Source organism: Mchenga conophoros, linkage group LG7 (assembly GCF_057382185.1).
Source record: "Mchenga conophoros isolate Kocher_MC1m ecotype Shallow Benthic linkage group LG7, M_conophoros_male_GT1.1, whole genome shotgun sequence".
In the NCBI taxonomy this organism is placed as follows: Eukaryota; Metazoa; Chordata; class Actinopteri; order Cichliformes; family Cichlidae; genus Mchenga; species Mchenga conophoros.
The window spans coordinates 47,238,677-47,264,397 of NC_140532.1; the positions used below are offsets into that span (position 1 = coordinate 47,238,677).

The 25,721-nt window shown below is 37.3% G+C and overlaps 1 protein-coding gene across 1 annotated transcript; it reads right to left on the bottom strand.

Annotated features, from left to right (window-relative positions):
- Positions 1 to 24,046: 24,046 nt before the first annotated feature.
- LOC146570927 (myosin light polypeptide 6) lies at positions 24,047 to 24,896 on the bottom strand. The gene has a single exon (XM_085279741.1). The coding sequence runs from the start codon at positions 24,831 to 24,833 to the stop codon at positions 24,225 to 24,227; it is 609 nt and encodes a 202-aa protein (XP_085135867.1). The 5' UTR covers positions 24,834 to 24,896; the 3' UTR covers positions 24,047 to 24,224.
- Positions 24,897 to 25,721: the final 825 nt, after the last annotated feature.

Genomic DNA, 25,721 nt, shown 5'->3' on the forward strand with positions numbered 1-25,721 from the left:
CTTCTAAATGGCCACCATGGTCTCCACCCATCTTGAGGAGTTTGCCCCCTCACATATACTAATGTGCCACAAACAGGACTTTGATATCACCAACCATTCCCATTTTATTACGCTGTATCCATATAAATGGCCCACCCTGTACTTAGTAGATCCCCAATTTACCCCAAGAAATGGAATTTAGGTAATAAAAATGCATTCAATAAAACACTGCTCAGGCAGAAATGAAGCAAAGTCTGCAGTTTTCTTTGGGGAACAATTGTTGGGTTGTAGTCATAGATCAGGTGATACATCAGCTGAGTTTGCATTTTGCAATAAACAATTGAGCGACCTATTTATTCCATCACAAGGCCATCTCATTCTTCCTCTTACTTCATGGATCTGGGTTGCAAGTCTCTTTCTGTTCACATTTAGCGTGAATGTTGGTGCAGTGGTTGTGCTGAATCAGCAGAAATGTTTGAGGAAATGTATTTATGGCACAAGAGTGGCCCTCGTGAGTTGCTATCATGCACAGGGGTTGAGTACTGCATGCAGCTTGGCGATTTAACAAAACAAACTGACACGATACAGTGACATGTGAAACGCGGTAGGGGTGAGGATAGTGCTGTGGGGTAAGAAGTACGTGACTTTGTTTCAAGAAGAGCACTGTTTGAGAGAATAGCGGAAAGCATGAAAGGTACTGAACCTTACAAGTGATTAGGACACAGCATTACACTTCTCGTGCAAAATTTCAGCTAATAAGTAGTCGCTCCTGCTGACGAATGTGCTTCTGTCCTCCGGGGATTTTCCACAGCTGTTTCCACCTGCTGAGTATTTCCTCCCTTAGCTTAGCTTTGTCTTTTTCCTTTGAACACAAGAGCATCCTGTTGGCTATAATTAGCTCTGTCACTCTGCACGCATGAACATGAAACATGATGCCATTCTTTTCTCCGTACTTTGCACACCACACCTATTCACTCAAACACTTGTTCCCAAGCTTTGTGTCACATATCCCCCCCCCTCCTCCACAACCCTCTTTCTTAGCCTTACTGTAATACGCCCTGTCTCACTGTTACAGTTTACTCACTTTTCCTGAACTTGTTGTTGCTTCCCCATTTTAATTTATTTTTTTATTTTTTACTTCAGATAATTAAAAACTCTTCAAATTTGTGTTGCAACAACTAATGACAGGAGTCTCCAAAGTATAGACCTATTCCATATTGAGAGGTCGCAGGGTTTTCACGTTGCCAGATGTAATACTATAAGAACAGTTTGATAGTATTAATGCAAAAACCCAGTTTGGTGGTAAAAGTTGTGTGTATCTGTGTATGTGGTTATGCTTGTGTGAGTGTGTGGCATGCAAGGCACAGACAGATGGACTTGCATGTATTTTTAAAACGTGTTACCACACCTTGAATTTGCTGCACCTAAAACAGCAAATGAGACATTCTCATTTCGTAGATTTGTTTGTAAAAATGTTTTGATAACAGTAGTGCGCCTGGGGTCTGCTGGCAATTGGTATGGTTGAAAAAGAAATGACTGGAGCTAAATTTAATTTAGAAAAAAGAAATGACAGCATTTGGTTTATTAAATTGTCATATGAAAAAAAGATAGTACTCCTTAGAGCTCCAGCTCTCTTTGTGTCATGTCAACATCATCTGCTCAGTACTGACTGCCTGACAGGTGAGCTCAGGATTACTTTTACATTAAAAGCTTTTCTTTTTTGAGTTAATCTACCTGTGTGTGCGTGTTTTGTGAGTTCAGTATGTACAACAGCGTAACATGGCCATAAAAAGAAGTGGTGCAGTGTAAGTGTATTCCAAAATAACCACTCATACTCTTCAAATGACAAGACACAGAACATCATAATCTGGAAAACCAAACATGGCTAAAGCTTCTTGGTCACTATTATGGAAAATTCAATTTCATGTCATAAAGAAGGTATAAGGTCATACTGAAGTCTTTTTCAAGAGCTTAACAACATCAAGTTACTTTCCAACCTTCCTAACTCAATGAAATATTAAACACACAATTCCTGAAAGGATTACTTTATTGTAGGGTGGACTGGAGCAAAAAGTATATTTCCTGTGTCCAATGTCAATTTTTCATTCATATTAAATGCATATTCAATTTCTTTTATATTTATTTTATATCTAAATCCTTGGAAATAGCTTGAATGACAAAGAACAGCTCAAATCGAATGGACTTCTCTATAATTCTGATATTAACCAGGCTTCTATTATTTATTTATGATTACTGCATTTGGGCAGCAAGGTGGGTAGCAGTTTGTTCAAATGAATTCATTTCTTTTTCAGTGTAAGTTTCTGGTCAGCGCTCTACTTTTCTCACAGTCCAAGGACATGCAACTTAACCAAGTCGGTGACAAATTTTGCTACAAGTGTTTGTCTGTCTGCATGTGTTAGCCCTGTGTGACAGACTGGCGACCTGTCAAGGCCATACTCTGCGTCTTACCCACTGTGTGCTGGGAAAGGCTCCAGCCCCCTGTGAGCCTGAAACAGATACACAGTTTAAAGAGTGTATTGTTGGTTTGTGTGGACAGACAAGACAATTAAATCAGTAATATGTGTCTAGGAAAAACTGTCTACTTTGAGTTTATTTAAAGGAGCTGGCAACCATTATTTAATGCTACACATAAATTAATTAAAAGCTTGATGTCTGTTTTGTGATCTATTAAGGATACATGGAAATATTAATATTTGCAACTTTCCACTGAAAGCTAATGAAATAAAATTGATTCCCTTAGTTAGAAGCTATTACGTTGTCTGTGCACATCATTAGGTTCACCAGCTTTTATGGGCCAAACTGGATCATTTGGTTCAATGAAATCACAAAAGTCATAAAAGCAATCCTGTATATATTGTACATACTATTGTTTGAGTACTTACGATTGTTTTTTTTGTACTTTTTATATTTTACATTTATATTTATTATTGAAACTTGCACCAAGGGAGTGGCACTCCAATTTCGTTGTACTCTGTACAATGACAATAAAGGCTATTCTATTCTATTCTATTCTATTCTATTCTATTCTATTCTATTCAAACACCTCGGTAGGACCTCAACAAAAGTACATTGTATACACACTCTGTAGTATATGTTTGTGACATAAGGAGTTATTGAGTACCCAGTTTATCTTACCTATGTAATTGTTAATTTAGAAAATATGAGGTAACTGAAGAGCTTCTTGACATTAGTCATAATCTTTACCTTCATCAGAATCAGAATCGCGTTTATTGGCCATGTATATGCGCAATCACATACAGAGTACAGTTTATGCTGTCATTACATTTGAATTATGAAGTGTCACTTGTTTCATGTTTTCATCTTAACAATATATTGTTGAAGACAAAAAAAATGTCAGTTTTGTCGCAAAAGGTTAAATAATGAATTATGTTCATAAATGACTGCATATCACAGAGCTGTCACTTTACATTTAATTGAAGCGGTCAGTGCACATACTGGGGGTATAGGGACAGTGCCCTTGGAATCAAATGACACCATTCCCCTGTCTGCAGTGTGTCATGCTTTCTCTTTTAAATTGCTGATTCTTCAGTAGATACATGTGTTGAAAATGTCCATCACTTGGCTCACTTCGGTAATAGTTACGTTTTATTGAAGCAAACACATTTTCACTAAAGGTACCTGAATAAGTTTTGAAGTGTAGATGCAATGTTAACTCTAAACAATATGAAATCATTATTTTTTTTTTTTTTTAATTTTCATAGCTGGCTGTGAAAGAGCAGTAACTACATTCCAGCCACACTGGGACGGTGTGAGCATTCCCACAACTGCCAGGTGCCTCTCACTCTAGCACACTCAACACACAACACTCAAGCCAATGCCTACCCTAGTGGGTGGTGGCTTTACAGGTCACTGGATCCATGTCATTTTATGAGCCTCATGACTCAAAGCTTGACCATCAGATGCTCACCTGTTGCTCCAGTTGCTGTTCAGTTCATGATGCTGCAGCTCTTATGCTCTAAGCCCTTCCACTTAGAACAGGGGTGTCCAAATCCAGGCCTCAAGGGCCGGTGTCCTGCAGGTTTTAGATATCACCCTGGGTCAACACACCTGAATCAAATGATTAGTTCATTACCAGAGAACTTGTTGAGGAGGTAATCTAGTCATTTAAATCAGCTGTGTTGGATCAAGGACACATCTAAAACCTGCTGGTCACTGGACTTTGAGGTCTGGAGTTGGACACTCCTGCCTTAGAGTATGGGAGACTCTGAACAAGAGTGCCAGGACACCACATTAAACATCAAAATTTCTTTAAATTCTTCAAGGAAATCTGTCTTCTCCACTTTCACTAAATTATTAATATCTCTCAGTGCCTAATTTTGCCAAAATGTCCTTTAATGTGACCAAGTTAATAGCCTAATTTAAATTCTAAACAAAGATAAATATTAATAAATGTTCTTATTATTAATTAAATTTGTTTAGCAATTAAACATAGCCTCATGTCTAAGTTGAAGGGAAAATAGTAAGAAAATAAGATGAATGCCTCGAAGGAAACTTGATTTTGTTTCCCATGTATGCCTATTTAAACACTGGAACTACTGGGTTGGATTTTGAAAAGATGTTTACTTTGCTTATCTGATTTACAGGCTTATCACAGCTGTCATGCAGTGAGAGGCAGGGTACACACTGGACAGGCCACCTATCCATCAAAGGGCCAACGCACAACTTTTTAGCAGCATTTGTGGTGTTTCTCGCTTTTGTGATTTTGCAGAGTGTACTGCAAGTGCATTGCAAACCAATCAGTTATGTTCTTTAAATAACAAGAACATCATAATCAGGGGAACCAAGTGCAGCTACTTGGAGTGGTTATCAAAAAATCCATGTCACTATAAAGAAGACTTTAGGTACAAGTTGTTCTTGAAGTCTTTCTCAGAAGCTTTCCAATTTCAAGTCAATTTATAGTCTTCCAACCTTTATTGGGCAAAAAAAAAAAAAAAAAAGAAACAAGTCATTTTTTTTAGAGGATTCATTTTTAAAGCAATAAGTAAAAAACAATATTTTCTGTCTAACATATATAGAAAGATAGACAAATATGCTATGTGCAATTCACCAATTAACCAAACAAGTATGTCTTTGGTCTGTGGGCAGAAGATAGAGTACCTGAAGATAACGCTGCACAGAAAGCCACCAGCCAGCCAGCAGTTCAAACCCAGGACCTTCTAACTGTATGGTAGCAGTGCAGTGCAATTATTGATAAACCAGAACACCATAGCAACGACACAGCAGTGACAACAGAAATATAAAAATGCTTAATTCAAAATTGCAAATACTGTAAATATTTACCATCCTTACATTTTTATACACATGATGTGATTTTACATAAAGAAGAAAACTTGATGGGAAAATCTCAAATAAAAAGAAAAGCTATGTCTTTTTTCTTGGCAACACAAGACCTTTGACTGTATGTTAAACCAACACAATTTATTCTTATTTCATTTTAGAAACTAAAGAACCCACCCACAAGGATGGGCAACAGAGGGAAGAGAACTGCTGCTGCATCCTGGAAGTGGTACAGGATGATGGACGATATGCTTAGACCTAAACATCACATTAATCCTCCGGCCCAGTGCGACTCCCCCAAGGACGCAGTGACGGTTTCTCCTCCACCACAAGCACAGGACAAAAGACGTGTGGTTCGTAAAAGAGCAGGACACAGGAATTAGAAGCACAGAGAGCCAGACTGGCTGGTTTAGCTCCAGGAAATGGAGAGGAGAGACGAGTAGAGGGAGATGAGACCAGTGGACCGAGAAGAGCATGAGAGGAAGGCATTAGAGAGAGCAGAGAGGGAGACCAGACTTGCAACAGAGTTGCTGGAGAGAAAATACAGGGATAGAGGAGGATTCACAGAGAGTGGATTGAGAGATGACAAGCTCATGGCCATTTCACAGAGCCTTTAGGAAAGAATTACACACACCATGCTAAGTTGATCAATCTTGCTTTGTGGTGATTAAGTTTTTTTCTGTTTCACTTCTTCATTCTTATCTTAGCTATTTGTATTGAGGACTGATGTTCACTTCTCCTTGAAGCCAATGAGATTTTCTTTAATTCAACTCATTAATTCATGATGCTGAATGTCTTTTAAACAAGCAAAATAAAAGATGTAGTATGGAATTCTTAGCACCACATTTCCAAACCTTGAACCTATTTTTGTAGGCAAATGAATCTGGATTAAAAATGATTACTAAAACCTAAGACACATGCTATATGTCAGAATAAAGTAAAAGTAACGCCACAGGACACTACCAAAGAATGTTTTGACCATATGGAGCTCTTTGTTCCCACTGAAACAGGATGAGATCTTTGTCTTTACTTCTAAAACTTTGCCCAGTTTTTGCATGAAGCATTAACCTTTTTGAGTATTCACAGTATTGGATTATGAGTATAATTTTTAGCTATAGGCTAGGAGGAGGCCACCATTGTGTAACATGATTGCATGTACTGGCTGAATCCTCCACTGTCAGTAGTTTGTTCCTGTCACACTTAAGTCTGTGTCACACAGCACCTGTTAATAATCATTGCAACAATTTACAATGCAAGTAACAATATTATTATAAACAATGGCTGTGAAACTCAGTTGGATTTGTGGGAGTTGAGAATTCTAATGGGTAAATTTTAGCTATGATAATAATAATAATAATAATAATAATGGATTGGATTTATATAGCGCTTTTCAAGGCACCCAAAGCGCTTTACAATACCACTATTCATTCACTCTCACATTCACACACTGCTCATAAACCCTAGAATAAAGTCAAACTTTTTAAACTTTTCTTTTTGTGAAGTTACCAAACACAACATTTTAGGGTTGCTGATTAGGATAGTTCAACATCTCTAAATAAAGCATCTTAATTAAAACATGTGTCAGCAATTTTTATGTGTCAATGTGTGACACATCTACAGTATTTAACTTTCTGTATGTGTGGGAAGGAGAGCGATATAAGTATTATCATCCTGAAATCAGACATTTAGTCTCAAACTATTCTTAAAATAAACAATCAATGGCTGCAGCTTTCAAAGTTACAGCCAAACTAGCTATTGTGTGAATTGTCAAAATACTCTTTGCAGCACAAGCGAGCTTCCTCTTCTCTACTGTAAGCAATTTTCTCCTGCCTTGCCTTCTAAAGTCGTGCCAAAGACCCAGAGGCATAAGCATTTATTACTTTCTTCTAATATCAAGGAGACCAATGAGATAGCAAAGCGATTAATCAGTCAAGTCAAGCTGTAGCACAGCATGTGGGATGAAGATCTTTCTGTATTGTATTTTGTGACTGGAGCTTGAGGGTAGTTTTTCACCGAGGCTCTGGAGAGCATTTTGCCTTACAATATTAGTGCAGGGGCTTGGGCTACTGAAAATACATTTGAGAGTTGCATGTAACTAGCTGTTGTTTTTAACTATTTGAAAACCATGTAAGATATAACAATCAATAAAAAATTGCAATAAAATTTTAGATTTAAAATGTTATTCAAAATACTGAAATAAACACTTTAATCATGGAGTCAACCGTTGCGCTCTATCAATCATTCTGCAATGAGTTTAATGGATACTGGCATGGTGACAAAATGTCACCAAAGTAAGATTAATACTTTACAATATCTGCCTTTTCCTCTTATATATTTTCTTCACTATAATTCTGAAATAGCTATAAATTTTTATTTACTGAAGATACTAACAAAAATATAATTATGAAATCTTGCCAGTAGAGCCCCCTTTAATACAGTTACAACTAAATGGTTTGTTATTACCAGGAACAATGATTACACCTGTTTTTCATGTCTACTCTTTTCAGCATAAGGATTTGTCATTATGTCTTTAATCAGGTTTGCCTCTTACTGGGAGCCAAGTATGAGAACACATAAGACAGCGAAAGTGCAAAAAAGACACATACAACATCACCCTTTCATTTTCCATTTCATTTAACACATTCATTTATTACCCTACACCATTTGCTTGTTCATTATGTTGACAAAACACCACCATTACTATGGATGGTAAAATTTGAAAAAAAAAAAAGGACTTTATGAAATTAATTTCTGGTTTAAGTATTTTGATTATTGATTTTTGAAATTTTTCATAATATACATCACTCACGTGATCTGTATCTCACTCTAGGTCTGTGATTGTGTAAGAGCCTGCTGGAGCACATGTTTTAAAACTCCATGAAATATTTTCACACTTCTTTTCCAGCACAGGCTGCACAGTCTCAATTAATAGCTCAGTAATAGATTTACTTTGGTTAATGTCAGGGGCTTTAACTATCTTTCCAAAAAAAAGTCCATAAACTCTTAATCTTTGAGTTAATCTGGAAAACCATATAAATACAAATAATAAACAAACAAACAAACAAATACATAAATACATCTGATGTGATGGATTATCACTATCTTTTCCCTAACATAACAAACCTCAGTCATTGCCGAGCATTTTGCTTGGCAATGACTATTTTTCTTCTGTTTCTCTTGTGTTAAGGAAGAGTTTAGCACTGAGGCTGTCTCTATAACCTTGACAAAAGTCACACTGAATACATACCCAGCAAGTTTTGCCATCAGATAATGGTTAAAGTAAAACATACCTTCTTTACTCTGAGAAGCAAACACACACTGTTTATCAGAAATGCAAGTATAGTTCAGTTGTTGTGAAACTCAGTAGAAAAATGCAGAAAATGTGTTGTATTCTTAGAAAACAAGCAATAATCATCTTTTTAACAAAAGCTTTGTAATTTGCAGTTTTAGTAGTACTTTTAATCACCCTCTAAAAGCCATCTAATCATATTGGACACTGTGCCATGTCTTAATGAAGCAAGGTTTTTTCCTGCAGTTCCATTCAGCTGTGGCCAAACAAAAATCAATCCTGCACTATTTAATTAAAGGCCAAGCTCACATTATATCGAGTCCTTTCAACTAGACTGGGTTCTCTCAGTGTGTGAAGCAAACCTCTGTTTTGCTTGAGTGTTTATATAAGGAGAAATACTTTGACATTTTTGGCATTTATTTGGATGTGTGACCTTTTTAACATGCTTTCAAATGGGGGCCATCATGTTTTCTCACTGAAGCAAAGGTTTGTGGAAATGCCACAGAGTGACAGCGTATAATGGGAGAGTAACAGGAAGGTATTAGATTTGTCTCTGAAAGACAGATAAGGGACACGTGCAAAAAGACTGTGCTTGCATGAGAAGTCAGTACATTATAGGGTTCATACAGTACTGTTGATCAAAACATAATATTCTCTTTTTCATCACCACATCAAGACCTTTGTTTGCCAATCCTGTAGTTACTTCTCGTAAAATGTTTTATTAAAAATGAAAATATTCCGTGGTCTTAAACCTGAATATTTGGAGGTGTTTAAAAGAGTTCAGTCTCCACTTGTGATATTTTAGTTGTTATAAATCCTGAACTCTCCATTTGGCTTAAAAGCTACAGTTTGTTGAATCAACAATTGGATTAATGTTTCTGTTCTCTTAACAGCCAAAAACAGTGTGACTGATGACCAAACAACTAATACCGCCCGCATGCTCCAGTAAACATGTGGATACCTGCATGAGAGTTTCTTCCAACACTGTCAGGTTGTGTAGTTGCAGATGAAATGACAGAGAGAACAAATAGTTATGTTCCACTCAGGTTCAATGTGTGGTCACAGTGTGGTGCGGTGTGAATAGGCTGTCAGTTGCTCTACAAATGTTGGCCTTCTAACGTGAAATATTTTGACTATAGACTTCTATTATTGTGTCTTTGCATTGTGTGAGGTATGCTAGACCAAAGTCACAGTTTCAAAAGCATCTTTTAGACTGCAGTTTATGACAGTGTTAATAAACACTCTTTTTTAATTAATGGTAGAAGATGGAAGAGCCTGAAGCAGTACATCCCAATCCAACCTCACCGAACAATCAAATATCCACTCATGACGATTCTACAAAGGAGATGCTGGTGGGAACTGTCCTCTAATAAATCCCTGGTGTGGCTGTGCATTATTTATGTATTTATTTATTTATTTATGTATTAAGGAAATAAGTAAAATAGCCAGCCTTCCTTTTGCTTTGTTAAATAAACATACAGTGGGCTGCAACTTCATACGCAGTCTCTTACTTCTTGAGAGTTTAGCTCTTTAGTCAAATTCACTGCAGCACTCAAGTTTAGCCCTGTAGACCAGGGAATCAGATATTGTATGCATGAGGGTCCAGAGCAAAGGTCTTCTTCACTTTATTTAAACACATTTTGTTTTTTATACTCATTTCAATTGTATCTATTCAAGAGTTACTGCACAAGAACTGTTACTTGCAGAAGAACATTTAATCTATAATGACCATTAGGCTTAGTTTTATCATGATGACTGTAGTGTATATATAGATTTTATTGTTAAATTGTTACCTGCAATCCTTATGTATAATGATTATTTGTGTAACATCTTTTATATTTATTTTGTTTGTCTGCTTGTGTTTTACTCAGCATGTGAACACACGTTATCTATTGATTTTAATCATATTGCAGTGTATTCTAAAGTTTGTCCAGGATTATTCAGACTGGTACTTTTTCATTCCTTATGAAGAAATAAGACTCTTTAAAGAAAACTGTAGACAGATTTTCTTTATATTTGGGTGTTCTCACTTTGTCGAGTTTAATTTTAAGGGACTGACAGCTGTGTTTAAACAAGGTAGTCCAAATATAAAAGGTGTGGTTGCTTCTTACAGCTGTAATAGTTCATATTTATTTTGTGTGTTTGCTTTTATTACCATGAAATTGAATGTATCTACTTAATTGCTGTGCTTTGAAGGCAAACTATGTAGTCATCCCTGTTTTCTTCATGTTATAATGCAGAAAAGTCTCTGGTGAGTCTCTTCTGTAGAAAAACATACATGCAGGCAATTCATGCTTATGATAGTTTTCCACTCAAAGCCAAAAGAATTCCTGTCAGAGGAGCTTGTGTAGTAAGCCTGTTGTGTAGGCCTGGGAGCTTGATGCGCAGTATCTTAGCTGTTCTTAGGACTGCGCTCTTCTGGGTTAAGATCTCAGATGTTGTTCCTGGATCTACTGGAGCCACTCGCCCAGCTTTGGAGTCACTGCACCTAGTCCTCCGATTATCACTGGGACCACTCTTACCTTCCCCCCCCCACATCTTCTTGAGCTCTTCTCTGAACCCTTGGTACTTCTTTAGCTTCTTGTGTTCCTTCTTCCTGGTGGCCTACTTCTGCTTGTCTACCACCACTAATTCCAGTTGGTTAGCCTCCACAATTTTGTCCATCTGTATCTGAAAGTCCAACAGGATCTTAGCTCAGCCATTCTCCGCCACCCTAGGGGGTGTCTCCCATTTTGACCTCGGGACTTCCAGGCCATATTTGGCACAGATGTTTCTCTATACTATGCCGGCCACTTGGTTATGACGTTCCATGTATGCCTTGCCTGCTAGCATCTTGCACCCTGCTGTTAAGTGCTGGATTGTCTCAGGGGCATCTTTACACAGCCTGCATATATATTTATATCTATATCTATTTATGATGATATTTCCCCCTCACCTGTCGTCCTGGCTCTCGCTTGCCATAGTATTTGTGTTGTACCTCTAGCCATGAGAGCAGTTACTTTATCCCAATGTTGGAACACTGGTTTACGAGTCAATCTGAATGCAGGGTATCAAAGATTCCATAGGTCCCTCATCCTATTCATGTAACCCCTTCTGCTGGGGTTGCTTGTGTAGTCGCATTCCAGTTCTCATGTCTTGCCCATTCATGCCTTCTTGTTCCAGTAGCCCACTTCTCATCAGTGTGTCCTGGTTCCTCATATATACATACATATACATATATATTTAGAGTTATTTATCAATTATTTTTTTCTGCTACACAATTCCACAATTCCAATATCTTGCTTCTACAATACAGAAAGCACTAAAAATGATAAAAAAATAAAATAAAAAATAAGAAGGCATGTCCAAACTTTTCACTGGTAGTGTATATATTCCAATTTAGTATACAGAGATATAAATAATTCTTAGTATTGTTTTGAGCAGTCAGAGATGTGTTAAATGATATAAGCCTAGTTTTGAAAAATAATAACCAAGTTTGAAAGTAGACTAACCAATGTGGTAACTATGAGATTGTTGTGAACCCTTCTCTAATTGTCAAATCTGTCTTGCCTTGACTGGATCTTGTAAGATACTGTGCTCCATTTTCTTACAATTAACATTTTGATTTTCTGAAAAGGTTGTTGTGATAAGCTCTCATGCTTTTGATTTAATAAAAGACCAAGAACCACAGTTAGTAGGGGGAAGGAAACTGCATTGACTCTCCATTTATCAAAAGCTCTCACTAGATAGACGATATTGATCTAAGATGTGGAAGGTAAAACCAGTGGGAATCTAGAGACAATCTCTCTTTTATGCATTCACAAACCCGCATTGCAGTATTTTCCTTCCTCTAATAGACACCTGTGTTGTGTTGTCAAAACTGTCAAATCAGTGCACATGTAAGGATGCTTGTGTGTCTCTTTCTATGTGGGTTACCACACAAAAAGTTCAGGTTTGTTTACAAATTGATTGTCTGAGCATCCATGTCTTTGTGGTTGATCTCACCTGTCAAACTGGTCGGTGAATTATCAACATAGCCTGAAGGAATGATGGTCAGAGCTATGAATATACTGTAAGACCTGTGTTGCAAAAGAAGGGGTTCACCCGTAATGGCTCTGCTTTTCCTCTACCATCTGGTGAAGGACAGTGACAAGCCTAATGAAACTAACTAGGACATATTTTGAGTCTGCAATTGACAGGCAATGCCAGAAACGAAGGTTAACCATAGCTAAATTGGGATGCTTTCGTTTGCAACAAGGTCAGACAAAATTGACTGTCATTCTGTTCTGCCTTGCACAGAGGGATGCATACATATTTTGCTTGTAATGGGGCTAATAGGATCCAGGTGATGGACAGTTGTCACACTGTGTACCTGCAGGCAAGAGGGATGAACTGATCAATGGGGAATAAACTACTGTTTCATGTTATCATAAATTATTAAACCTCTGTTTGAAACATTTATACCAGTTGTGCATGCAGCATAATGAGTGAATTTCAAATGTTTTTCCTTTCTTCTTTTTAATTAGAATTTGACTTGAATATATTAATGTATTTATCTTTCTATCTTATATTACATTTTATGGCTTGAAACTGCAGCATATCTTTTCACTGTTTTGGTCCTGAAATGGAGAAAAATCAGCATATTACATAATACTATGTTATACAGCATTTTTTTAATAGCTCAGGGAAAGTGTTCTGAACTCCAGGAAGCCAGGAAACTCCTGGAGATCGTTGGTGCCATGCTGGGATCCTACACAGATATACCAACCGCAGAGGGCCTGCTTTCTAGTCTACCATTCTTGCAGTATTCAACAGCACTGAAACTTAATGAGGCCATCAGAAAGTGAAGCCTACAAGATATTCTATATATTCAGGACCTTTGTGATTGGCTGCAAACAGCACAAAGCACAGGGGAGTGTGGAGTCAGAGGAGACTTTGGTAGTAGTTTGCTGGAGACATGCAGCACACAACATAGTTGGAAATGGATGGAAGACAGTAAGGATACATTATCATCTATTTCAACCAGTGAACATTATGGATTATGGATTGTTTATGTGTGAATTATGAACTTATCAGTTAAAAAAGGCATCGCTTTAAAATGTCTACATTTTTGTAAATGTAAATTAATAGCATGTTAAATTATTCCTGTTGATTGATATGTAGAAATGGAAGGCTGAACGGGATCAAGAGTTCAGTGGTGTATACATTTATTATGATTTCCTGGGGCCTCATGAAGACAGACAAGACACAGTCCTGATGATTACTCAACCAGTTTCCAGTTTTTCTCAATCACTCTAGTGCAATTCTCGCATGAAAAATGCCATCCTTACTGCTCTTAATAATAACAAACTTATTACTACACACTACTTTTTTATTGCTTTTGTGCGCACTGCTATAGTTTCTATGCATACTTCACTACTAAAGATAGCTGTTTTGTGTTGATGCACTTTGTATCTGAATCTCACAAGTCATCAAAACCTTTTGGCAGTCATTACTATAGATCTCTCATTTTCCCAAATGCTGTTGAACATTGCATTCATTGTTTTCAATCAAATTACTTCAAAGTTTTTTCAAATATGAATGAAAGAGCAAGGTCTGTCAGCTGTAGAAGCGAAAAAGCTGAAGTGATTAATTTTGCATGCTTTGGCTTATGTGGAAAAAAACTTTTTATTGTTTTAGTGTCTTTTGCACAGGTGACTATGATGACAAATGCCTTAAGAGTGGTGAGAATAACATTCCTAATGTTAGAACTGCACCACAGCGATGGAGATAAACTATAATGTACTATAACATGAAAAAAAGCTCTGAATTTTGTTGAATGTTCTTACTACAGCAGCATTGTGAGTTACTTTTGTATTCAATTCAGTATACTATAGTCACAGCTGAATGCATTCATATAAATAAAATGATTGTTTTTGCTTTGTTAACATCAATAAAGTTGGTTTTCTTTTAAAGGAAATTCTTGGATAGCTCGCATAACTTATCTGAAGGCCAAAAAAAGTGTTGTGGAGAAAAGTGAGACACTGTGTCCTTTGGTGAATAATTGTACAATGGTGCAGAACTATTGTTGCGTTTGACAGTCAGATGTCCCCAATGCCCACTCAGAACAATACACTGGTTCTCCACTCCACAACCTCCTGTCTATTTTCACTGTTACTAAAACCAGTCTACCCACAACCGGCCTGCCACAATACTGCATACAATATAGTAGTTGTTATTCATAGAATTACTATTTTCTAAACAGTAATGAAAGGCCTTCCTGACCTTTACTGATAGACTGGCACCCGTAGTTATCAGAAAATAACATGCTGTCATGACACTAAACCATTAAAGACAAAGTAATGGCACTATTATGTGGACTGTGCATTAGAACTCTTCACGCTCAGACTGGAAGAATATAATTGTAGGCAGTTTCAAGAGCTCTGTCAGTAGAAGAGATCAACATGGCTGTCAGCTGTACTTAGCTTTAAACTTGGCATGTGAATTAAATGTCAAATGTAAATAAATTGACACCTTGTCTGGTGAATGACATTTTTTTGACATACATACATACATTTCTTATGGAAAACAAAAACCTAGCGAGTACTTTTTTCCAGATTTTCATGGTAAATAAAATTTAATATAAAATGTAAAATTCATATTGTTATATTTTAACCATTAAGATAAACCAGTCCAAAACTGTGAAAACGTGTCACTCAGTAACTGTGTATGGTGACCTTTACAGCGACCGAATGGAAAAAAACAAAAAAGCTAAAAAATAAATAAATGAATTCTCTTTGAGATACAACAGAGATAAAAATATTTTTTAAAAAGTCATATTGGCCAGTTATTGGACAGAACATGTAAAAATGTGAAGTATTCAAATCCACAGAGCCTTTCCATGGACAAAGTAAGGACCCTGTAATAATGACAGAGTAATTATATTAGTATAATGTACAGACTGCTTTTGAATATATCACCAAAAATCCTTAATTTTATATGAGCCTTTCTGAAAACATATTTAACAAAATATTTATGTTTTCCAAATATGTTTCTTGTATGCTTGTTTGCATTGCTTGCATACCCAGAAGACTGAAGGGGGATAGGAGGGTTATACATAGTTATTTCTTTTTTAGTTTTAAAATGTTCCTTTTCTGAGTCAGACATTTTCTTAAATTGTCTGACACAGGTTCAGTGGGTAATTGTTCAATGTCAGAGGCACAATTTGAGAGTGATAATCTACACCTGTGAGGCAAAGCGAGAGAAAAAAAATGTAAATGGGAATATGCAGTCAGGTTCACCATGGAATTCAAGGCAGACTTGAAGCAAGTACATTTGCAATATTTAATGAGAAATGTAAGAAAGTGTTTCCTGTTAGTGCAACTCAGATGTTTTGGCCAGAGGCTGTGTTTTTAATCCCTACAATGGTTTCTCCATTACAGGAAAAATAAGGAAAACACTGTCTAAAACACTCAATTAGGATTAGTCCTAAGGATATAGATTTACATTAAGTGCACTCCTGTAGATATGCAAGACATCAATATGACATACAGCCAAATGATACTCAGTGACTGGCATGGATGTTAAGGCTTTAACATGTTGTTGCAGTTTATGCAATGTTTCACTTGTCTTGGCTACATGTTTCTGTGATATTTATAACTATATAGTTGTAATTTAACCAGATCATTGCAATTCTATGCAGACCAGTCCAGCACTCTGTGGTTTTTGTTTGTATTTTTTAACATCCTGCTTGAACCTATTGTGACTCCTGCGTTTTTATTTTTCAAGTGTTTTACCACATATGTGCATTGCTTCCATGTCAAACACTTTCACATACCCACTAATACAGCTGAGCCTACAAGCATACGAGTGTGCATTGGCACAGTACTTGGAAACCAATTGGCCTGCATCATGGCATCTGGGAAGACAATTACTTTTGAAAGGTAATAGGAAAAAATTAAAATCCAATTTGCTCTGTAATGTGATTAGTAACTGAACTGAACGTATATGTGTGTGCATATTATCCTTTTAACTGTATGTGATTATAGTTGCATTTTCAAAATTTGATTGCATAACTCTCTGTGATTCAAATCACTCCACTTTAATTGTGGTAAAACACTGAAAACAACAAGAAATGTATTTTACACCAGTGGTCCCCAACCCCCGGGCCTTGGACTGGTCCGTGAGTCGTTTGGTACCGGGCCGCGAGAGTTGAGGCTCAGGTGTGAAATGTATAGTTTTCAGAGTTTTTATCGGCGTTATTTTGTTATCGTTTTTGTCGTTTACTCGGTTTTCCTTGGTCTTTTCACGTGTGTAAATTTTCTTTTTTTCGGTACCGGTACTAGTTTTATTTTGTTGTATTTATCCGCGACACCTTAAAGGCCGGTCCATGAAAATATTGTCGGGCATAAACCGGTCCGTGGCGCAAAAAAGGTTGGGGACCGCTGTTTTACACCAATAAACTGAGAAACCAGGCAGTTGATTTTGTGACATTTCATTTCATTACAAGGCCAAAGGAAAGATAACTTTCCACCCCTATTTTACTGCTTGTATTATGTTATCTTACTACTATTATAGTACAGTAGAGTATATTAAAAAAGTTTTCATGAATGTTAACGTTGAAGCTTCCTTGAATGTGTTAGACCAGACAAAAATATTCTCACTGGTATCAATTTACTTGATTTCCACTCTGCTTCCAACCTTTTAGAAGTTTTGTTAAAGAGAATGTAATAAGGCTTTTTAAAGAATGTTTTCTCCCCCTGTCTTTAAGCGCACGCACACACACACACACACACACACACACACACACACACACGTACTGCATGACAGTGATTTTATTTATTGCCAAAGGCCCCTTACACAACTGAATACGGCAAAGGAGACACCTCTACAGGAGACATTGTTACAGGCCTTATGGTCACACATGGCAGCAGAGAGAAAAGAAATCAGAAGAAGAATGAAATTATTTATTTCTTGGACAGCTAAAGTATTATACAATTGTGGAGTCAAAGAGATTTTAACTATTTGCCTGGTGTGCATAGCCATTTGAACCATTTGAATTTCAGTTTAAGGCAACAGAGATTAAAATAAATGGGAGTGGGCTGCTGCCTACAAGATGGCACGCAGGTTCATTAGGCACACTAATACATTTTCAAGTCATAATGGCTTGAAAGAAACCACACAAACATACACTAGGTTCAGCCTTCTTGCCTGAAATTTAGACAAATAAGGTTAATTATTATGGTCTCTGTTGCCTCTCAGCATTCTAGAAAGCAAATACACACTGTCATTAAGACATATTTTAAAAACATATGGAGTAAATTTTAAAGGTTATTTATTTAGAAAAAAATGTACCGACTGACATCAAACCATTACCTTTTTCCATTCCATTACCATTTTCACAGAAAATATTTGTTATTTGTAATATTTGTATGATTTTTGGAGTTTAACTGAAAAATACCAAAATAAACTCTACTGTACTGTTACATGGGGGATAGTTACACTCATTCCCAAAACAGAATCCTAAGGTGTACATCCAATCCTACCCAAATAGCCTCTCTGTGTATGTACACTTCACAAGGGGTGTTTACCCCGCTCTTGATTTCTCTTACTCTGATCAGTTAAAATGTTGAGCTCACATGTTTGTAAGAAGCAAGTTTAGACACTCCTTGTTATTGTCCTTGGCCCTCCATCAAATCTAGCTGCTGTTCCGCACAAGGTGAGGAAGTATTGATTCCTGGACACAGTATGTGTTGAATGAGTGGTAATGAAATGAAGCTTTGAGGATAGAGACTGTTTATAGAGGTTTTGTGTGGAGTATTCTAAAAACAAGACCGTGTTAAAAGGCTAATTGAAGGGTCTCACTATATTGATGTTGTGAATAAAAACAGAACATATTCTGTGGTCAGTCAAGTAATATGTTTTCACATATATGAAATAAAAGATAAAAATATCTGTTTGTGTTTATCCTCGTTGATTAAAACAGTGATCCTGACTTTTTACCTATCAAATTTGTCATGCTTTTTACAGATTTATGTTTTTCACCCACATCTTTACCTTCCCTCTGCTAATGGGACACATTTATAACTGTCTTGCTGTTTTAATTAAAAAGGAATACTTCACAAATCATTCTAAAGTGTTTAATTGATGTAGTTAATACACCGATTTTGTATGCGCTTGCCCCAGGAGTATAGCATATATTTGATTAATCCTCATGACTGTTTTGTTTTAAGAGCTCAAAAGCTTAAGGAAAAGATAACAATATAATTTATGAACAGAATCAGTCTTAAACCAAGAAGCGGTGCATTACATATCTATGCTGTAATTTCTTTTAAGTGACGCATTGGCATGATTTCCTAATTCTTATCAGACAACAGGACACATTTATTCGAATGTCATTAGTGTTAAGAAGCTTGGTGGTGCTGTGCATTACAATATCAATATCAGCAGAGCTGGGGCTGGTGGTTTCTATGGCAACAGTACACAAGGTTTCAGTAATTAGGAACATTACTTGTGGGGATAACACATGTAAGTATAATGTTTTTGAAAGCTATCAAGAGGAAACCCTGAAGAGAATTAGTTGACACTGCAAGATAAGAGATTCACTGCACAGTTTGTTAGGTACACCTGTTCAGCTTTCATCATCCCAGATATCTAATCAGGCAATCACATGACAGCAGTTCAATGCATTATTGTGTGTGTGTCGTGGTTAAGTCAACTTGCTCAAACCAAGCATCATAATGGGGAAGAAAGGTGATTTAAGTGACTTTGAACATGGCATGGCTTTTGGTGCCAGAGGGGTTGGTCTGAGGTTTCATAAACTGCTGATCAACTGGGATTTTCACACACAACCAATCTAGGGTTTACAGAGAATGTGCCAAAAAAGAGAAAAATATCCAGCAAGCAGCAGTTCTCTGGGCGAAAACGCATTGTTGATGCCAGAGGTCAGAGTAGAATGGTCTTATTCAAGCTGATAGGAAGGCAATTAAGGTGCTCATAAGAACAACTCTGAACACACAACATATCAAATCTTGCAGCAGATAAACTACAGCAACAGAGGAACATGCTGGTTGCCACTCCTGTCAGCTAAGAACAGGACACAGACGCTTGACTTTGAATGGGGTCACCAAAATAAAATAACAAAAGATTGGAAGTCTGATCAGTCAGAATTTTTGCTGTGACATTGGAATGGTATGGTCAAAATTTGGTGTAAACCACATGAAAGCATGTATTAATCCTACCTTCCAGCAACAGCTTAGTATGGTCTTAGTGTGATAGTGTGGGGGATATTTTCTGTGCACATCTTAGGTTAAGACTGACTGAGCATCATTTAAATGCCAGAGGCTACCTGAGTGTTGTTGCTGACCATGTCCTTCTCATTATGACCACAATATGACCATCTTTTCATGGATCCTTCTAGCGGACTGATACAGTGATACCTCAATCTCAAATCATATCTAACTTTTTTCTTTAACATGACAATATGTTTCAGTTCACTGTACTCAAATGCCATCCTCAGTCACAAGATCTCAGTCCAGATGTGCAGCCAAGAAATCTGCTGCAACTGTGTGACACTCTTGTGTCAATGTGGAACAACGTTTTTGAGGAATGTTTCTAGAGCTGCATTGAAAGCTATAAGGCAGTTCTTAAGGCACCTAGCAAGGTGTAGCTAATGTAATGGCCAGTGAGTGTACTGACTTCCATCTCTAAGTAGGGAGAGAGAGAGAGAGAGAGAGAGAGAGAGAGAGAGAGAGAGAGAGAGAGAGAGAGATAGTGTTCAAATGCCAGTTCAAGTGTTCCAGATGATAAGTTGTCACATGGTAAACTCCAAATAAAGTCTTCAAAAAAAGTATCAAATGGATCTTGAATAAAGAATATCAATAAAATATCATGTCAATAAAAGGACATGAAAACTTCTTTCTTTCGTTCTTTCTCAGTAAAAATCTCTTTTTATGAGAGTAATTTAAACCAGTCATTACATGTTTTTAACCAAAACTAAATGTAACACTGTACTGCTACAATAAAACAGAAAAAGAAAGGAAAAACAAAACTGTTTGGCACCAAACACCACATGCCACCCTTGGTATAGTATGAAGATCTCACAAATTACCACTTTAAATGAGACAAAATATTGCTACTTGATATTTCAGTTTGAGTGCTTGTGTGTGTACTTGATGTTTTATGCCGCCACCTGGGCTTCTCAAGCTATGCAGAGAGCAGTTTGTATGTCTGACATTTTAATATTATGCACTCCAAAGCTACAGCGGTGGCAAAAATTATGGCTATAAAATTATAACAGCAGCATCACCTTTCTAACACTAATATTTACTATGTTGCTTCCACGTTTTGCACAGGGAATGCCCCCTACAGCAAACCTTAAAGTAAAGCATGAATACACAAGCTGGTGAATCCTTTTAGCCAAGAGCTTCACATATTTGACAAAGGACTTTAAAGCTAACAGCTGCTGATTAATCATGATGGGTCTAAATTACTGGCTGGCTCTCATACAGTTATGGAGCTGGATGCCCAGTGCACTTAGAGCCTCCTTTGCATGCGCTTGACAGCTGCATAGAGTAAGTGCCACTTCTGCCTCTTTAGCTGCATCTTTCTACTTCTTTTACAGTTAAACAAAAATAGCTTCTAAAGTGTATCACACACTGAATATCAAAATTCAATATCGAAATTAATTCAAGGGGAATCCTCGTAAGTATAACTTTACAGGATAGATTTTGGGGGGAAATTTCAAGTAATTAAAAGGAAAGACAACTGATTTTCACATTTTAGTATTTCTCATTTCATTATCTGCTACCCATCTTCCTTAAATTGATTTAAGTTAAATGAACTTCAAATGGCCAGAACAAACAAAGCCTGCAAGATTACAGGATGTTTATTTTTGTGGTTTCTAAGAAAAGAAAATTGGCTAGTACCACAGGTCAGCGTGGTGTCAGATTCATGTTGCCACTTTTGATTTGATCATTTCAGCTTCATGAGCAACATTCTGCAGCTTTCACCTTGCAGTTGAGGAGGAGATCGGAAATCTCCTTATCAAGGGCCATAGATCTGAGACAGAAAAAGTGTGGATTGCCTACTTTGGAATGGGGATGTGTTACTGCCTCAAGTGGAGAATTTCAAGGCTGTCAATAGTAGTGGAAGAGTAGATTGCAAGATGAACAGACAGACTAGAGTCTGGAGATGTTAAGAAAAAGCTGAGTGTGACCACTAAGCTTGACTTTGCATGGTCTAATGGTTGATCTTGATTCTATGGCCACAAACACAGGAATCATGGGCAGAAAAGGAGAAAATGAGCTTCCTCTAAACATTGTGTAGACCATATCCTTGAGTGTGAGAGACTCTGTAATTTGAGAGGGGCTCAGAGCAGAGCAACAGAAGAGTCAGCATCAAAAGAAGTCAGTTGAGTTACTTTGGGCATGTCACTGGTGTCTCTAGAATATTTCTTATTTGGTTTGTTTTGGATATGTATAATTAGAAGGAGACACTGAGAAAGCTTGACATTAGATTTTGTGTTAATTTTTTGTTATGAAATCTCTTTTGCTCTTTGTAATAGACATAGAAAAATTACACCATCACTGCTGAGATTCTTTCACTATACTGTACCACCAGCCTGCCACCAGGCTGGATTTGTCCCACGCTAAGTTATTTCTGATTTATGGCAAAGCTGAAATACATACGCAGGTAAGCAAACAAACCCAAAAGCGCTTAGCAGCTAACAATATTGGTCATTATCTGGTAGCTGGTGGATACACAAACACCTCTAGAACCCCCCACCCCAAAGAGCTGCTTTACAACAAGAAGAAACGAAGAAGACAAAAAGGGAGAGCGACAGAAGATGGTACAAACTAGAATGTATCTGGGACACACATGTTGCTTTAAAGCTGTCAGCCAGCTGGCATTTTATTTCTACTCAGTCAGCCAATATCTGCTTGCCTGTTAACCAACTTAGTGTTCCTAGTGGTATAAATGTATAATTGGTGTTCAATAGTGCTTTCTTAAGATTTCGTATTGCTTTGTAAAGTAGCAATGCTTTTAATGATACCCATGTTGCTACCCATGTAACCATTAGCGGCTACCTGTAGCACCTAAAAATTATTTGGGATCCATGAAAAAAAAAAAAAGCCACAAACAAATACTCACCAATCAATTCTTTTTTTTTCTTAAAAAGCATTTTCCTTTTACCAATAGGCATACCAACTAATACACAAGTAAGACCCATGGAGGGATTGCTAATTTAAACAAAAACACATTTTCTACCTTCATCTTTGTAAAGTGTCAGAACATAGTATATAAAAAGGAGTAGATACGGCAATGGAAAATGCAATTTTTAATAATGCCTCTTGGTAGTGAGCATATCTATTTCTCTATGTTCATTGGTCTGTGTGCTATGTTGATGGGGGTTCCTAGGTAATGAAGAAAAAAGGAAACAGGAGTGGCCCAACACTTGTGTCTGTTCTGATTTAGAATCATTAGAGAACCAAAAGTTATTTATTATAATCTTAAAGTGTTTAAGATGCGACGGGTGAGTTCATACTGATAATTATTATTTGTAAATAATTACTTACTATGTCATTATTATTACTGAAAACTTTTTTTTTAATATAACAAATCTAGGACATAACTGCACCAATCTTCCAAAGCAGCCTTTGTATTAAACTAAAGTCAGAAATGGACACCGATTGGTCCCAGTCTTTGTTTGATTTATCTGCTCTTTTTAGGGTCTAGTCTCACTCCTAAAACATAGTGCCACTAGTTTTAATTTAACTTGATAAAACGTGCCCAGAGCTTAAACGCTTTGGTGGATAAACCGCTTGCTCCCGACAAGGCCAGCGCAGGTTCACTTACACGCTTGGAAGGGGATCGGTAAGGGAGTTGGGTAGAATCTGTAACTCAATGCTAGAGACAACTAAATCCTACAAAGTGTTTTTTTTTTAATAAAAATTTCAAGCTAAACATACTTATATATGATTCACTGAGAACGGCCATGCAGGTTTAATTCACTAATTTAAACGGAAGATTTATCAGCCACTGCAAAAGTGATGAGGAAGAAAGTTCCTGGTTCTTGCAATTTTCAGAGGAAACTGGATTCGTCTCTCTCTCTCTGTGCACGTGTGTGTGTGTGTGTGTGTGTGTGTGTGTGTGTGTGTGTGTGTGTGTGTGTGTGTGTGTGTGCGTGTGTGTGTGTGTGTGTGTATGCATGTGTGTGTGCGCGCCTTGGTTCACTGCAACTGAATCTTAACCAGAATGACAAGCATACTCATTTTAAAACTTTTTGTCAGTAGAACAAAATATGTTTTATTTTGAGATGTAGATAAATCCTGTATATGTGTGTATGTTCACACAGTACTTTGGACTAATCACATTAACACAGTTGATATGAGAAGTTGAATGCACATTAAATCATCACTTGCATTGGCATTCTCAAGCTCCCATGGTTATCTCATCAAATTTAAAAGGATGGGTGTATTTAAATTACATTCATGAGGCAGATTGTGATCATATTTCCTTTATTCGTTGATTTTCCTTTATGTAAGTCCTCATTCTTTGACTGGGACTTCACTGAATTACCATGCAACATGTCACAGCGTTAATGACAAAATCACCTTTAACTGGTCAAATATAGAAAGAAATTCTGTAAAATTAAGTCTTTTTGATAAAATGTCCATTTTCAGCCAGAGAGAATGTGCTTTACAAAGGAGGCATAATTGATACATCCATTTGCATCCTCCTGTCCAGCCATCAATCTATCCACTTCATCTTCTGTCATCCTCTCTCCTAGTGTTGCCAGCACATGACGCAGCTCTGCTCCCATGATGGTACCGTTGCCTTCCTTGTCAAAAACCCTCAGCCCTTCAACAAAATCCTCAAAGTTGCCCTGATCTTTTGCGCGGGAGATATGCTGCAGCATGGGCAAGAAGGTCTCAAAATCCACCATTTTAGTACTCATGTCCTCTGGTCGTGGTTTACCAAGCACTTTCAGCACATCTGCATTAGTTGGGTTCTGGCCCAGAGCTCGCATGACATCCCCACACTGGGCATATGTGATCTTCATTTCTCCAGTTGGTGTGCGGTCAAACAAGGTGAAGGCTTCCTTGAACTCGTCAATCTGGTCAGCAGTGAACTCAAGAGTGACGCTTTTGGGGTCAAACTCAGGCTCCTTGGGTGGCTCAGGCTGTGGCTCTGGAGGTGGCGCTGGCTTAGCAGCTGGAGCTGCATCTTTCTTAGGCTCTGGCTTTTTGGGTTCAGGTTTCTTTGGTTCAATCTTCTTTGGTGGCATGTTGCAAGGCAATTCAGTGGCGAGCTGACGCTTGCTGAGAAATGAACAAGAGCCTGAGCAGATAGAAAGTGATCCCGGAACTCCTCCTTCAAGGCTTTTATATGTGCTTTGTCTAGGGGGCTAGACAACAATTTCAGCCACCACACTATAAAAGGAAGAAACCCAAAATAGATCCGCATAGCAAGTGATGTCAACATTAAGTATTGTTCTCAGCTGCTGTCATCTAACCAACAGGGCTATTTTCTGTCATTAGTGAGGGTCCAGTTGCATTAGCCCGAAAATGTTCTGTCTCTCTGATGGACAAAGGGATCAGAGCATAGCCAGTGATCAGCCCATGAGGGAGATAGACTAAAATAGCTTGCTATCTAAATGCTGAATGCCTGGGAATCACTTCTTTCTGGGAGGGTGGCTATTCTTTTCACTAGAACAATGGTGCAGCTAAGTCAAAAGTATTAATATTTGTCTCTAGGCTTTGCATGTATTCATTTTATAATAATTCATTCTCAGAATAACAGAAGGATTATCTATCAAACCTTATTTCAATGGCAGGTGTTTGGCAGTTTTTAATTTGACAGACAAGCAATAGCTTGTATTGCACACTGCCATTTACAAACCTGCCAAGCCCTCATAGATCCTAAGGGAACTCTTAATTAATTTGTCATATACTAGTGATAATGCAAAGATGAGTCATAAGAGTTAAATATATTAAGCAATACTGCTGTAATCATGCTGATGAAAGTGGTTAGTCGTTTAACCAAAGTCGTTTGTTCCCTGCTAACATCAGCTGATTTTTTTTAAGTAAAACTAAAGAAAGTTTTCGAAAGGATTTGCCTCATAGGTTCTTATGCATATGGTGGGCATGGGGAAAAGAAAACTGTCTTTGCTTAT

Bases quoted from the DNA above. Each gene is read 5' to 3' on its own strand.
- LOC146570927 (XM_085279741.1), bottom strand. From the start codon at position 24,833: ATGCCACCAAAGAAGATTGAACCAAAGAAACCTGAACCCAAAAAGCCA.